The 16732-nt window shown below is 42.4% G+C and overlaps 1 protein-coding gene across 1 annotated transcript in view; it reads right to left on the bottom strand.

The window, feature by feature from the left end:
- The window catches only part of oca2 (oculocutaneous albinism II), a 78159-nt gene that overhangs the window by 25632 nt on the left and 35795 nt on the right, over positions 1–16732 (bottom strand). Inside the window, exons 15-18 of the mRNA XM_047374117.1 lie at positions 16128–16260; positions 9317–9464; positions 7814–7871; positions 7514–7622 (exon numbers count right to left, since the gene is read on the bottom strand). Of these exons, the coding sequence (XP_047230073.1) occupies positions 7514–7622; positions 7814–7871; positions 9317–9464; positions 16128–16260 (448 nt within the window). The remainder of the gene's footprint in view (positions 1–7513; positions 7623–7813; positions 7872–9316; positions 9465–16127; positions 16261–16732) is intronic.

The raw sequence follows: 16732 nt of genomic DNA, 5'->3' as shown, positions 1-16732 counted from the left end.
TTTTCTTCCAGGAATGCCGTGCATTTAGCTCCATCCATTTTCCTATCAACGTTGACCAGCTTCTGTGACCCTATTGAAGAAAAACACCCCTAGCATGATGCTGCCACCACCATATTCCACAATGGGAAGGGTTTGTTCAAAGTGGTTTGCATTGTTTTCAGACTGGTGACCTGATCGGGGTATTCCCGCCTCTCGCCCAATGACCGCTGGAGATAGGCACCAGCTACCCCGCAACTAGATGGGGGGGGAGGGATGAACACATGGATATTGTTTGCATGTAGGCTCAAAAGTTCAGTTTTGGTCTTATCTCACCAGACTTTCTATAGCTTTCTTTCCACAATGTTTTTTTTTTCCTGTCACCCTTCCATATAGACTAGATTTATGAAATGCTCAACTAATAGTTGTCCTGGGAAATGATTCTCCCACCTTTAAATGTGGATTTCTGCAGCTCCCCCGGAGTTACCATGACCTTCTTTGCAGCTTTTCTGATCAATGCTGCCCTTGCCTAGTCTGTCAGTTTAGATGGATGACTTATCCTAAAAAGTTTGCAGATGTATCCTACCGACTTGGTCTGCATGATGCCGTTTGTTCACATATGTTCTTTAACAAACCTAGGAGGCCTTTACATAACAGCTGGATGTATACTGAGGTTAAATTGCACACAATGAACTGAATAAGGAGCTTTGGAAGACTATTGGTTGTACTGGATTTTTTAAAGGCTTATGAGTAAAGGGGCTGAAAATGTCATTTTCTTTATGCTTCACAATTTAGCACTACCTTGTGTTGGTCTTTCACCTAAAACACGCCAAAAATCACTGATGTTTGTATTTGTACAGTAAAATGTTAAACATTCAAGGCATTTGAAAACTTTTGCACGTACTGGGGAACAGTTGTTTTTAAGCAGCAAACTGTTTAAAAAATAAAGCTTCATCTGTCCTCTATTTCATGACATGCATTCACAATGATTCATAGTTTTTCAAACCATAAAAGTCTTTAATAATGTTTTATAAATCATGTCCAAAGCAAACCAGAATGTTGCCTTAGTTTTAGCATTCTTGCTGGGTATGTTACATGAAATATTTTATTCATGTAATACTTACTTACTTCAATAAAAAAAAAATCCAACATGTTCTAAGCTGAAACCCATGAACTAGTAGCAATAGTGTTTTTGAAAGAGGAATGCATGTGCATCCACTCAGAGAAAATTTGATTAAACAGGTAAGCAGCTGTAATTGGCCTGGCGGATACCTTTGGGAAATCCTTTCACAACTGAAGGGACTTAGAGAAGAGGGTAAAATGAGAAAGTTACAGGGATAGGATTGGGGATGTAAGACCAGAAAAGAAAAAAAAAAACTCAGTAGTACTTTGCAGAATTTTAACATGAATTGGACTTGCTACACTATTGCTCTTATTCAGGACCACAGTTCAACAGCACAAAGGATAAAATGTATTTCCCTTGACTCTAAATGTCTTGTGAAACAGGAGTGTTCCAGTAAAAATGCCAGAGAAAATTATCTGATGGCAAATAGAATAAATTATTTTAATGACCACTGTTTACATGAAATACCAATGCTGTTTTCGTCTCCCATCAACTCCTAATAGCAGCTAAATGTGACATTTAGCAACTAGCCCTAGCATTGTCCACCTGCCAGTTAATGCTGGGCCAGCAGCCTATAGTGTCTGGATACTAAGCTAGTCTACGAACTTGCAATCCATTAAATCTAAAACCAGTCCAAAGATGCTAGAAAGATAAGAAAAATAATTTTTTTTAACTTTTAATACTTTCTGTTTTTTGGAAAAAAGATTCCCTTGCACCATAGCAATACAGAGCATATAATCCTACGTACACCCCGATTTCTATACAACTATCAGTTTCTTATCCATTTAGCACATAGTTGTGCATAAACATTAATTTTTGAACATCCTTTTAACTGACTTGAGGTCTGTACTTTCTACAGTAAAATCTTTTCTTTTTTGCCACTCTGATATCGATTTGCTGGTGTGTTTAGGACCTGTTGATGACCTGGCTTGGACCACATTTTAGCTGACAGACAGATGCGCTCACACTTGTCTCTAGAGTATTTTGTTATACAAAAGAGTTTATGGCTTACTCAATAAATTCAAGGTGATCATGTTCTGTTCAAAGCAAACCCCGATCATCACTCCTCCACCACCGTTCGTCACAGTTGGATTAGGGTTTTTGTGCTGGTGTGTAGAGTTGGTGCTGTGCATTTTGGCCAAATATCTCTACTTTATTGTTACTCAATATGAAAGAGAAAATATGCTTTCTCTTGCTATCTCTTAAAAACAATCCAATTATGCTGTCATGAACTGTGACATTTAAAATGGTCATTGATCACTTTGGCGGTAAGTGTGTATTTAATGTTTTCCATGACTGATTTTAAAATTTCACTCTTAAGCAATAATATCTCAATAATTTTCTCCTCTATAATTTTCTCTAAGGATTTCTGCATTCAGTCATTTCATATTTGCAGCAAAATGACTCTCTTGCTATTTCATTTAGCATAAATCCAGATTAGTAGGAATCTGAAGACAGCAGTTAGTCTGACAGGGGAAAATACCAAAGCAAACTTTTATGACCTTAAATCATTCTGATCTGGAAAACCTTAGAGCAGTTTGTGCAAACCCAATTTATGAACCTTTAAACCTTTGTCAAGTCTGCATACACTGGCATATTTACATAGGAAACAGAAGAGGTAGTTAATGTGCCACTGACCATCTTCCTGTGTGAAAGTAACTAAAGGAATCTACATCAAATTTAATGTTTTAGTGATTACGGCAGAATGTTTTCACATATTTGTTTATTTTATTTTATCTAATTTTCATTGCTGCACTTTATTAGTTGCATTCACAGTGGATGCAGTGCAATCATGCAAGCACATTGGTTTCATCATAACTACAGTAGTAACTCACTGTACCAGAGTCAGCGAGGAGGAATTGAATCACTTGGCCATAATCAAACAGCAATAAATCCTAACATGTGAAGTTAATGAAATTTTAATGAGGCTTAATTCTGAAAGAGCGTGTGAATGAACTGACTGGGCTTGCAGCTGCAGTCAACCCTGACTCCAACCTGCACAGTTTAATGAGCAATGTGTTTAAACAGGCGCCTACCCCTCCAGCACAACAGAAAACATGCTGCAGTGGGGTCAGCCCCATTTGATAAATGTCACAGAGAGGTAACCCAATGGTGGCTGTAATTATCTCAGAACGGCTGCTGATAGGGTAACCTCATGAGGAGGCGCGTCAAGACAGACATCTGAACTAATGAGATGCAGTTAAGGTCATCTGACAGCTCCACGTCAGAGACACCACAGTGTCATAGAGACAACACATAATCCTCAACCTACACCACTTGTAACTAACACAGAAACATTGTGTCAGTTTCATGGAGACCACAGAGTTCATCACTGCTTTGGATGATGTTTGCTGAAACATGAAAAATATTCCTAAAATTACATTTAAATGTATTGTGAATATAGTGATACTTCAACACAGAAAAATCAGATTTTTATGATTATATCTTTAGTGTGTGGTTAAAGAATAATGACACATTTTAAGAATTGACAGAATTGTATTTCACAAAAAGTCTAAAAGGAAAACAAATCTGTAATTTAACACTAGCATACATAAATACATGCATACATACATGGCACATTTTTGCATGGTAGCACACTGGCAATACACTATTGAAAATTGAAATACATTTTGAATCAAGAGATTTGTTTTAGTAGTAGCAGCCCATAGTTTCCTGAAGTGAGTATGGTGGAGGCATTATCATGCTCTGGGGAGGCTTTACAACAACAGAAATATGGAGCTAAATACAGGGCAGTCCTGAAAGAAAACCTGGTAGAGGCTGAAAATGACTTAAGACTACATTGGTGGTTCACCTTCCAGCAGAACAACAGTCCTTAACATACAGAGTTACAATGGACTAGTTTAGATCAAAGCATATTCATGTTAGAATGGCCTAGTCAAACTGAGAATCTGGCCAAGACTGGGGTGGGCAAACTTTTACTCTCTAGCTAAACAAAGCCCATAGAGACTTGCAGCTGTAACTGAAACAAAAGATGCACATGGATATATATTGTCATACAGACAATATACATTTAGGGCCTGATCTTCAAAGATTCCACATATGCAGCACTAAATTGCTTGTGCAAAAAAAAAGAAACTGCACAAGTGGATGTGTTGCAGGTGATCTACAAAGTTTGCGTGCGCAATTGATTATAGGTGGAAAAGTGGTGCAGACTGCCATATTTAAATGATGCTATTGGGTGTCTTAATGAACAGTCTAGGAGAGCAGAGTGGCCATATAAGGAAGAAGAACTTGAAGAATTATAATGCACTTTTTAAAAACATTTAAAAAGATGAAAATAATACAAGCTAAAGTTAAAAGATTATATCTTAATCATAAAACCTGGAAAAGTTGACTTTGTCAGCCCCCAAACCCCCGCCTGCTCCAAATACTCCGTCATCACCCCACCTCCCCTGGCAAAGATTAAATAAAAGTCTCCCTTGCACACAGGATAGGGGTGCACACTTTCAAGAGCACCCAGGACAGTTTTTTTAGTAGTTTTTCTTCAATATCCCTTTTTCTGGTCTTTGCTGCCGGTTGATGTTCAGATCAGATTTGTTTGTTTATAAACATGCTACAATATTTAGGTTCAGTCATGGTGTTTTTGGTTTTGGTTTAATATCACAATATTGTCTGCACTCCCGCTGCAAACATGCACCAGACATCTATAATCTGTGCCACCTTTTCTGGGCTGTAAAGAAGCGCTGCTCTTGTGCATCCAGACATCATGGAGTCATCCCATAACATGATGGTGTGCTGGATTTATAATGCTGCAGATAAAATCTTTACTATATTTATTCCTGACAGTAAAAATATGTTGACATGTGCACACAAGGTTCTCTCTGTCCGTTGTCTGTCATTCTATCTATGCTTTCTTCTCGCAGCAATGACTGCAGACATTTGTGCATGCCAGTTTGCACCTGCCTTTCAAACGGGCTAAATATGAATGCAAAAACTGTACCCAGAGTATGTTTCAGGTTTGATAAATTGCGTTGCGGGTGATAAGAAATTATGTTTGTATATCCTCCTCCCATAAATGTGTGTGCTTCAGTCTAGCTTATATTCAGCATATTCATGAAGGCAAGCCTGCCAAAGACTTTGTGCCCGCTGTTCCGCTCATTATACACACACAATTCGATTTGGACCTGGTTTGTAGAGTGTTTTGCACCCAATTCGGTTTGCACGTGTTTTTATACACACAAACCTTTTGAAGGCTCAATATGTACACCACATATACCTAACACCGAAACACTGTTTCAACAGTTTCATGGAGACTAAAAAAGGGCTGTCTTTGAATGAATGATTAGTAGCAGTCAGTCACTTCCTTGCTCGTGTACAGACTCAACTTTATAACCTGACAGGGTATTGTTAGGCTAACCCTTATGTGCATGTCAATAGAAGTAAAACTTATTGAAACCACTTTGACTCATTAGGCAGTATTCTGTTAAATTTTTTATGAGGAAAACATGCCTTCTATAAACTCTTTAATAGAGGCTTATTTGTGAAGGGCTGACTCAAGAAGTTGCATAAGAATCTGGCTACAGCAAACAAAGAAAGTCAGTCAACCCAGGCTGTTTGTAATTCAAGTATAGTTTAGAAAAATATGCTGAATGCATTCTATTCTCTAGGAACATCTGAACATCTGTGAAAGATAGAATCAAGGCCATTCATTTTTAGACAAATACTCAACAAAACAAATTATAAAAGACAGCTTTAGTCAAAGCTGCTGTCACACTGTTGTTTATATCACTATATGTTATCCTCTGTATCAAGAACTGTGTTACGTTAGTTTAGGTGTGGGGAAAACAAGTACATTTTATGGATCTACTCCTGGCACATCTAAATGGTTTGTTAGTCCCTTTTGATCTCCACATGTTTTGTACAGCGGATGTCTATAAGGTGTAAAATTCCTCCAACTAATTTTAGTCGGAGGCACGTCAAGCATTCAGCATGCTGGGGTGAAGTGAGTGAATCTTCATCAGAGCAGACTGACCGTCTGTATAACGTAGCATGAGATTAAGTCATGTAATTATGAGGCTATTTTGCCGACGATCAAGTAGCACTCAGGTACATTCTGTATGCACTCACTGGCCACTTTATAAGATACAGCCTCCTTGTGCCCGGTTGGACGCACTTTTGCCTTTAAAACTGTCCTAATTCTTCATGGAACAGATTCAAGAAGGTGTCAGAAACATTTCTGACAGTTTTTGTTCACATTGACATGATAGCATTACATAGTTGCTGTGGATTTGCTGGCTGCACATCCATGATCCACATTTCCTGTTTCATCACATCACAAAGGTGTTCTATTTGACTGACATCTGCAAAGGCCACTTTGTGTAAACTAAAGTAAACTAAAAGTCATTATCATGTTCAAGAAACCAGTTTTAGTTGATTAAAATTTTGTAATATGCATTCATCTGCTGAGTGTAGTTCCCTTGTGGTGCCTGCTTCAAGCAGGACCACTCCACCAATACTAAGGGAGGTTGTGGTGTTTAAATCATGTGTAATTTGTACTAAGAGACCCAAAGTGTACTAACAAAATATCCCAAACATCTTCACATCATCACAGTCTATACCTGAATTGTTGATACAAGGCAGGGTGCATCCATTCTTACAAGCTGTTTACGCCAAATTCTTTTCATCTAATATGTTGCGACTAAAATCGGGAATCATCACGAGGTCACATTTTTCCAATATGTAACTGTCCAGTGTGGTGAGCCTGTGAGAACTGTAGCCTCTGTTTAGTGTGCTTAGCTATCAGAACATCTTCTGCTGCTGTAGCTCTTGATGATTTACAGTGTTGTGCATTCACAGATGGTAGTCTGCCAATTGTCCTCTGACTTTTTGACATAAAACTTTTTGTCCACACAAATGTCCACTAGCATGGCCATTAAAGTGGATTCTAATTATGACAGCTGCTGTTTACTCAATATGTGCCTCCTTTTTCAAATCAGACCATTCTCTACAAACTAAAGAGGTAGTTTTACAAGGACATTCCAGTAGATCAAAAGTTTGTAAAATACTCATTATAATGCAGAAAGTACACATTCTGTTGCTCAATTTGAACTTCAGGAAGTTATCTTCACCATGTTCCCGTCATGTGATTGGCTAACAACATATATGCAACAGTGGTATGTAAAAGTAATAAACTTATTACCGCACACCTTTTTAAAGTGTATAGATAAACTGTTTCAAACTGACAACAGACTTGTAAAGAAGGTACAACATAAAATAATATTTCAAAGTAGCTGTTTATAACATCAAAATCTGAAGAACAATGAGAATTCTGTTCATAAGGGTTTTTTGTCATAAAGAGAAGAAAATAAAACCAAGATCAAACTTTAAGCGATGTGTTAGGAATATTTGACAGTATAGGCAAAAGTAGCCTGGATGAGACTGCGCAGCACTTACCCAGATCAAGATGAATACTGGGAACAAAGGAGTTGAGAAAAAACATGAAGATCACCACACCGAGGACCGAGGCACACTTCACCAACAGAACCTTGTCTGTAATTCTGTGCTGTGGATTAAAATATATATATATATATATATATTCTCTGATTTTTTTAAAAGCTGATTTTTATCACATCTGATGGTATTTGTCTCAAGTGAACTTTCAAAGAATCAGCCAACTTCATTACTCAGATAGCATCAATGCACGGCTCCTACAGTGAGAAAGAAATATTTCTGAGGGGAGAAATTAAAAGCTACCTTCTTTTGCAACTCCTGAATGTTTTGTTCCCAGTTTTTATCCTCCTGAGAAATTTGTCTGTAAAAAAATAACAGTTAGATCTCATGTTAATTCATCTAAAAAATAATTAACAATCACTGAATGGTAAATGATCATACTAAAAACAATAATTTATTAGTATGGTGTAGGGGCTCCTTTTGCTTCCAATACAGCGTCAATTCATCTTGGGAATGACATATACAAGTCCTGCACAGTGGTCAGAGGGATTTTAAGCCATTCTTCTTGCAGGATAGTGGCCAGGTCACTACGTGATACTGGTGGAGGAAAACGTTTCCTGACTCGCTCCTCCAAAACACCCCAAAGTGGTTCAATAATATTTAGATCTGGTGACTGTGCAGGCCATGGGAGATGTTCAACTTCACTTTCATGTTCATCAAACCAATCTTTCACCAGTCTTGCTGTGTGTATTGGTGCATTGTCATCCTGATACACGGCACCGCCTTCAGGATACAATGTTTGAACCATTGGATGCACATGGTCCTCAAGAATGGTTCGGTAGTCCTTGGCAGTGCCCATCTAGCACAAGTATTGGGCCAAGGGAATGCCCCCATGCTTCACTCTGGGCATGCAACAGTCTGGGTGGTACGCTTCTTTGGGGCTTCTCCACACCGTAACTTTCCCGGATGTGGGGAAAATAGTAAAGGTGGACTCATAAGAGAACAATACAAGTTTCACATTGTCCGCAGCCCAAGATTTGCGCTCCTTGCACCACTGAAACCGACGTTTGGCATTGGCATGAGTGACCAAAGGTTTGGCTATAGCAGCCCGGCCGTGTATATTGACCCTGTGCAGCTCCTGATGGACAGTTCTGGTGGAAACAGGAGAGTTGAGGTGCACATTTAATTCTGCCGTGATTTGGGCGGCCGTGGTTTTATGTTTTTTGGATACAATCCGGGTTAGCACCCGAACATCCCTTTCAGACAGCTTCCTCTTGCGTCCACAGTTAATCCTGTTGGATGTGGTTCGTCCTTCTTGGTGGTATGCTGACATTACCCTGGATACCGTGGCTCTTGATACATCACAAAGACTTGCTGTCTTGGTCACAGATGCACCAGCAAGACGTGCACCAACAATTTGTCCTCTTTTGAACTCTGGTATGTCACCCATAATGTTGTGTACATTTCAATATTTTGAGCAAAACTGTGCTCTTACCCTGCTAATTGAACCTTCACACTCTGCTCTTACTGGTGCAATGTGCAATCAATGAAGACTGGCTACCAGGCTGGTCCAATTTAGCCATGAAACCTCCCACACTAAAATGACAGGTGTTTCAGTTTCATTGTCCAACCCCTGTACATGTAGTATGTATTGTCTCATGTGTTTATATTCTAGATGTATAAAGCTTTATAGGGAGACTTGGATTGCTTTCAGAAATATAAATGGAAAAAAAACTCTTTCTGTGATATGTGATAAATGTAATCTTAAGAGTGACAGAGAAGAGCAGTGTGGGCTTTTTGTTTAACCTTTGGAAGGTCTTCATCATCTTGCGAAGCAGACTTTCTAGGTTGAGCACTTTTTGCATCAGAAGGCATTTCACAGCTGTCTCCTCTCGGCTCGCCGGGTTTATACGCTGAGCCGTTTGCCTCCACACCAGGATCTCATGCTTCAGTTCTGGAGTTAAAGGACAAACAGACCTGTTTAGGGGGTGTTAAACACACAAGAAACACAGGGTAGGAAGGCCCAAAGTGCCAAATTTAAGACAATAAAGGCCTAATAATTATATTTTAGAGAACAGATTTTTCCCCGCCCGCTAAAAAGATCCCTCCACTGGAAATACTTTTTGCCCTGGAATTATTTAACAACTGAAATCTTGGATTTAATGGAAGGAACAACTCAAACTTGAGGGACAAGACTAGAAAACTGCCCATTCCGTTGCTTGGCCAGATAGCTCAAGCCAAAAACATTGAATTGACCACTTGAGCTGTTTGTGAGCATAACGTTTCTAAGGTAGAAATATATTTTCTTTAACTGTGGTTTTTACCTTTCATGTGTCCTGTCAGAGCAAAACAATTGCTAATGGATCACTTTATGAAATACATTAACAACTGCTCTGTGTAGTTGTTCCTTTTTCATGTTTACCCACAATAATAACAGTTTACCCCAAACTGTTTCATACCCCTTGCTGATATAGGATTTAGAAAGTAAACTTATAATTTTACCTATATGTAGTTTCTGACAGGAAAAGATATGAACAATTTGGAGTCACCCAATCTGTTCTAAGCATAAAATTATTCTATTGCAACTTTCAACTGCCCCCTCCTTGAACCGCCACCTTAACGTGGTGGAGGGGTTTGAGTGCTCGAATGATCCTAGAAGCTATGTTGTCTGGGGCTTAAATGCCCCTGGTAGGGTCTCCCATGGCAAACAGGCTCTAGGTGACGGGTCAGACAAAGAGCGGTTCAAGAACCCCTCATGACGAGTACAAAATCAAGGCACGTGACGTCGCCCGGTACGGCGGAGCCGGAGTCCCACCCTGGAGCCAGGCTGGGGTCGGGACTCGTTGGAGAGCGCCTGGTGGCTGGGTTGCTCCTCGCGATACCCGGCCGGGCCAAGCCCGAACGAGAGACGCGAGGGACCGGTGCAAAGAGCATTGGGCGGCGGACGAAGGTGGAGACCTCGGCGGCCCAATCCCCGGATGCTTAGGCTGGCTCTAGGGACGTGGAATGTCACCTCGCTGGGGGGCAAGGAGCCTGAGCTTGTGCGGGAGGTCAAGAGATATCGACTAGAAATAGTCAGGCTCGCCTTCACGCACAGCGTGGGCTCTGGAACCCATCTCCTCGAGAGGGGCTGGACTCTCTTCTACTCTGGAGTGGCCCACGGGGAGAGGCGGCGGGCTGGGGTGGGTTTGCTTGTCGCCCCCCAGCTCAGCCGTCTCATGTTGGGGTTTACCCCAGTGGATGAGAGGGTCACATCCGTGCGCCTTCGGGTTGGGGAGAGGTCTCTGACTAACATTTCAGCCTACGGGCCGAGTGATAGTGCGGAGTACCCGGCCTTCTTGACATCCCTGTCGGGTGTGCTGGATAGTGCCCCTCCCGGGGACTCCATTATTCTGCTGGGGGACTTCAACGCCAACGTGGGGAACGACAGTGACACCTGGAGAGGCGTGATCGGGAGGAATGGCCTCCCCGATCTGAATCCGAGTGGTGTTTTGTTATTGGACTTCTGTGCTAGTCACGGTTTGTCCATAATGAACACCATGTTCAAACATAAGGGTGTCCATCAGTCCACTTGGCACCAGGACACCCTAGGCAGGAGGTCAATGATCGACTTTGTTGTCGTATCATCAGACCTTCGGCCGCATGTTTTGGACACTCGGGTGAAGAGAGGGGCTGAGCTGTCCACTGATCACCACCTGGTGGTGAGTTGGATCCGCTGGGGGCGGAGAAAGCCGGACAGACTTGGCAGGCCCAAGCGCATAGTAAGGGTCTGCTGGGAACATCTGGCGGACCCCTTGGCCAGGGATGTATTCAACTCCCACCTCCGGGAGAGCTTTGACCAGATTCCGAGGGATGTTGGAGACATAGAGTCCGAGTGGACCATGTTCTCTGCATCTATTGTCAATGCTGCCGCCCGTAGCTGAGGCCGTAAGGACCGCGGTGCCTGTCCCGGCGGCAATACCCAAACCCGGTGGTGGACACTGGCAGTAAGGGACGCTGTCAAGCTGAAGAAGGAGTCCTATTGGCTGTGGTTGGCTTGTGGGACTCCTGAGGCGGCTGATGGGTACCGTGGGGCCAAGCGTGCCGCGGCCCGGGCGGTGGCAGAGGCAAAAACTCGGACCTGGGAGGAGTTCGGTGAGGCCATGGAGAAGGACTACCGGTTGGCCCCGAAGCGATTCTGGCAAACCGTCCAGCGCCTCAGGAGGGGGAAGCAGTGCTTCGCCAACACTGTTGATAGTGGGGGTGGGGAGCTGCTGACCTCGACTGGGGACATTATCGGCCGGTGGAAGGAGTACTTCGAGGATCTCCTCAATCCTGCCATCACGCATTCCCTGGTGGAAACAGAGGCTGGGGACTCGGGGTTGGACTCTTTCATCACCCAGGCTGAAGTCACCGAGGTGGTTAAAAAGCTCCGCGGCGGCAGGGCTTCGGAGTTGGATGAGATCCGCCCTGAGTACCTCAAGTCTTTGGATGTTGTGGGGCTGTCATGGTTGACACGCCTCTTCAACATTGCGTCGCGGACGGGGACGGTGCCTTTGGATTGGCAGACTGGGGTGGTGGTCCCCCTACATAAGAAGGGTGACCAGAGGGTGTGTTCCAACTACAGGGGGATCACACTCCTCAGACTCCCTGGTAAGGCCTACGCCAGGGTATTGGAGAGGAGAGTCCAGCCGATAGTCAAACCCCGGCTTCAGGAGGAGCAGTGTGGTTTTCGTCCCAGCCGCGGAACACTGGACCTGCTCTATACCCTCTACAGGATACTCGAGGGTTCATGGGAGTTTGCCCAACCGGTCCACATGTGTTTTGTGGACCTGGAGAAAGCATTAGACTGAGTCCCTCGTGATGCCCCGTGGGGGGTGCTCCAGGAGTATGGAATTGGGGGCCCTTTACTAGGGGCCATCCGATCTTTGTACAAGTGGAGCAGAAGTTTGGTTCGCATTGCCGGCACTAAGTCGGACCTGTTCCCGGTGCATGTTGGACTCCGGCGGGGCTGCCCTTTGTCACCAGTCCTGTTCATAACTTTTATGGACAGGATTTCTAGGCGCAGCCAAGGGCCAGAGGGGTCTGGTTTGGGGACCAGAGGATTTCGTCTCTTCTTTTTCCAGATGACGTGGTCCTGCTGGCCCCCTCTAGCCAAGACCTACAGCATGCACTGGGGCGGTTCGCAGCCGAGTGTGAAGCGGCTGGGATGAAGATCAGCTCCTCCAAGTCCGAGGCCATGGTTCTTGACCGGAAAAGGGTGTCTTGTCCTCTTCAGGTTGGAGGGAAGTTTCTGCCTCAAGTGGAGGAGTTTAAGTATCTTGGGGTCTTGTTCACGAGTGAGGGAAGAATGGAACGGAAGATCGACAGACGGATCGGTGCCACAGTAATGAGGGCGCTGTGCCGGTCCGTTGTGTTGAAGAGAGAGCTGAGCCGAAAAGCGAAGCTCTCAATTTACCGTTCGGTCTACGTTCCTACCCTCACCTACAGCCATGGACTTTGGGTCATGACCGAAAGAACGGGATCCCGGATACAAGCGGCGGAAATGAGCTTCTTACGTAGGGTGGCCGGGCACTTCCTTAGAGATAGGGTGAGGAGCTCAGCCATCCGGGAGGGGCTCGGAGTAGAGCCGCTGCTCCTCCACATCGAGAGAAGCCAGTTGAGGTGGCTCGGGCATCTATACCGGATGCCTCCTGGACGCCTTCCTCGGGAGGTGTTCCAGGCACCTCCCACCGGTAGGAGGCCCAGGGGACGGCCCAGGACACGCTGGAGGGACTATGTCTCTCGGCTGGCCTGGGAACGCCTTGGGCTCCCCCCGGAGGAGCTGGAAGAGGTGTCTGGAGAGAGGGACGTCTGGGCGTCTCTGCTGAGTCTGCTGCCCCCATGACCCAGTCCCGGACAAAGTGGAAGACGACGAGAACTTTCAGCTGCATTTAGTTGCCTTTCACTCGATTTTCTCATTAAGGTGTTTCCACAAATGTCTTGATTTTGAAAATGTAAATGGGTATAACTATTAAGTGCTACAACCACACAAATTAAAAAAAAAAAATTGCGGAAAAGATTTGTCAGTAATTTATTTATTTAAAACAAAAAATACATACAAATACATAAAACTTTGTATGTGTTATTATTTAATCTGCCTAAATACATGCCTAGAACCGGTTTTATTTTGAACAATTATTTCACTATTTAATTACTTACTTCATGGTTCCTGTTGCAGCACATCATCAATTTACATCTTTCAGGCTTATTCATCAATGTCTGAATGACTTCCTGTCCAGATTAACCGATGAGATTCCGTTTAAATTATGTCATTGCAGCACAGGAACCATAAAATAAAAAATTCTGAATTTATGAGAAATAATTTCACACATGATGAATTCAGATTATAGTATGGACATTAGATATTGACACCTGATTGACAGTTTTAATATATTTTGAATGCTTTTTTTTTGTTATCTAATTACTGACATGTTGAAATTATTTTGGGTAACTTTCTCCATTTATTTAATTTAATATAAAATTTTAAATGTTTTTTTAAGGTCTTGTGATTCTTTTGGCTGTTCATAGCCAGGCTTTATAGCTATGAATTTCAGTAACATGATGCAGCACATTCATAGGGTAGTCCACCAATCAGCTGAGACACAAATGAGAAGAGATTGGGATGTTGGTGGTCAATATGCTACATGGTCTCCCACAGAGGGACTAATGCAACCAGACGATGGGCATATTGACCAGCCCAGGCACAGCTAATGCTGAAGCAGAGACAGAGCCTAGGGTGTTGGCTTTTATGTGAACATTAGTGGGAGCCATCATTTTTTTAGAAGGTTGCAGGTGACCTAAACAGCATCTAAGTGGAGGAATAAAAGACATTCCTGTAAGCAAATCTACACAATTACCAGGAGTGGCAGGGGGCTGGAGCTGATTTACCCACATGCTGTATGTCAGCCTGGTGGGAAAGCACAAATGTCTACAGGGTGGGATTTACAGATGGTCTATCAGGCCTGCATGGAACAATACACTCATGATTGGCAACAACTTCTTTCGGCCTGTTTGGTGCTCAGTGTGTCAGCATAGCTCGAAACAGTCAGTCTGCCTCTCTCCTTTAATGAGAGTGCAGAGGTGACCACAGGGAAGCTTGGTGGTCTATGTTTTAATGATCCCCTGGTGGGATTCTCTCAAAACAGGGAAGAATTGTTAAAATAAAATCTTCCACAACTGTCTGTTTTATTAGTGTCCCCATAATGTAAGTCCAGAGGGTCTTGAATGAAGAGGGTTATGGTAGAGGAAAATATAGATTCTTGGAAGGAAGACAAAATCATTCTCCAAACCAAATATACTCTGTGCTCTTAATCTCTTTTAAATGAGTTTCTTCTAACTCTGGACACCAAGTCTTCAGGGATCAACGAATACATCTTTCTTCTTTGTTGCTGGATAATTAAAAAGGATACATAAAACAACTGTGGTGTAGCTTATTAGTGGAGTTATTCAGACAACAGCAAAATAAGAGAACCAAGTTCTGATCTCAGGCTACACTTTGGATGAGTGAATCATTTATTACTGCCAACTAGTCAGAGTGAACAGATGAACATCAGCGTAAAAGGCTTTTCTGACTCCAGCCACGTGGTGTCTTGGACACTGGTCTGAGTTAGCAGACTCTACTGAGGGAAGTGAGCTGAGGAAAGATGGAAATGATGTTCAACAGCAGTCATTGATGCTATATGGTTGGCTTCTTTTCATGAGGATATTTGAACTCCAACGCAAAAACATGACCGTGTTTGTAAAACTATTCAAACATCTAGGGACTTTGTCACATTTTGTTTTGTAACAACCACAAATTACAGCACATTTTATTGGGATTTAGAGCAATGAAAGTGTAGAAGGTTTTAATTGTTTTTTAGAAATGAAAATCTGAAAATGTTTGTATTCAACCTCCTTACTCTGACACCCCTGAATAAAATCCAACTACCTTCAGAAGTCATCCAATTAGTAAACAGAGTCCACCTCTGTGAAGGCATCAGAAGTTTGTTAGAGAACATTAGAAAACAAACACCATCATGAAGACCAAGAAACACAGCAGAGAGAGAAAGCTTGGGAGATTTTGCATTGTTCAATTCCTCATCTGAATTCAGAAAGAGAAGAAGAAAGTAACTGTTGAAAGAAAGCCATAAGAACCCCGCTTTGTCATGTATGGGACACGGTAGTTGTAGTTGTGCGCTCTGAGCCTTTTGGTCTACATGCAAGTGTACTGAACACAAATGCACCCCACAATATTATTTTATAAAACGTGTACCATTTTCCTTTCACTCAGCAATTATGTATTTCTTTTTCATGGTGTATTGCAAAAATTTCCAATTAAAACAGAACGAGGTTTGTGGTTGTAACGTGAAAAAATGTCAAAAAGTTAAAGGAAAAAGATGTTTACTGTAACACCAACCTAACTGAAAGCAGAATACATCTAACGTTTGAACGTTAGACAGTTAAGACTGGTAATGCGAACTGTGTTACTTTGAGGTTTACACACTTCCCACATACAAGCTAGTAGTATAATTTATAAACTTTTTTCATATTTCAGTCTTTTGCCAACTAAAGCTCAATGTACATAAGACTATTTCTGTCATCCAAATAACTGACTCACCAACTATTTCAATAGACTCTTTGTTGTAAAGTTTTTTGTTCCAGTAGAGCATCCTCAGGAAGGGAAAGGACATGAGAAGGACGAGGCATATTCCAAGAAACATGTAGCCCGTGAAGCTGGCGAAATCAATCCCCTACAACACACCAAGGAAGGAAAAACTGTTAGACATTTGTAAATCACTCCTACTTGTGTTCTGATGTCACAAATTAAATCCTGTTATCAGTTTTGGTAAAAAAAAAAAAAAAAAAAAAACATTACTGACTACGTATGGGATGAACACTAACAAGTTGTGAAGAAAAAGTCCAAAGAGAGTAAAGGCCACTGTGGGACACATGAAACAACTCCAGGAAATTTACAAAGCGGAGTTGGGTGGTTGGGGTGCGGAGGGGGCTGGATCACCTGCTCCTTTTACCCTTTGCCCACAAGTGCCCTTTTGGTCAAATTATTATTAGCCCTCCTCTGAAACCAAATAGAAACATGTATTAATGCTATTTCTTATGTTATTTCATAAGGAAAAACTACATGACAACGCCCCCCAGTCACCTCGTTACCTTTGACCTTTAGCCTCTGTGACGCAAGAAATAACTGCCACTTACACAGTGAGA

Source organism: Girardinichthys multiradiatus, chromosome 9, assembly GCF_021462225.1.
Source record: "Girardinichthys multiradiatus isolate DD_20200921_A chromosome 9, DD_fGirMul_XY1, whole genome shotgun sequence".
In the NCBI taxonomy this organism is placed as follows: Eukaryota; Metazoa; Chordata; class Actinopteri; order Cyprinodontiformes; family Goodeidae; genus Girardinichthys; species Girardinichthys multiradiatus.
The sequence above is the reverse complement of the archived record's forward strand: the minus strand, read 5'-3'. Positions and strand labels throughout refer to the sequence as shown.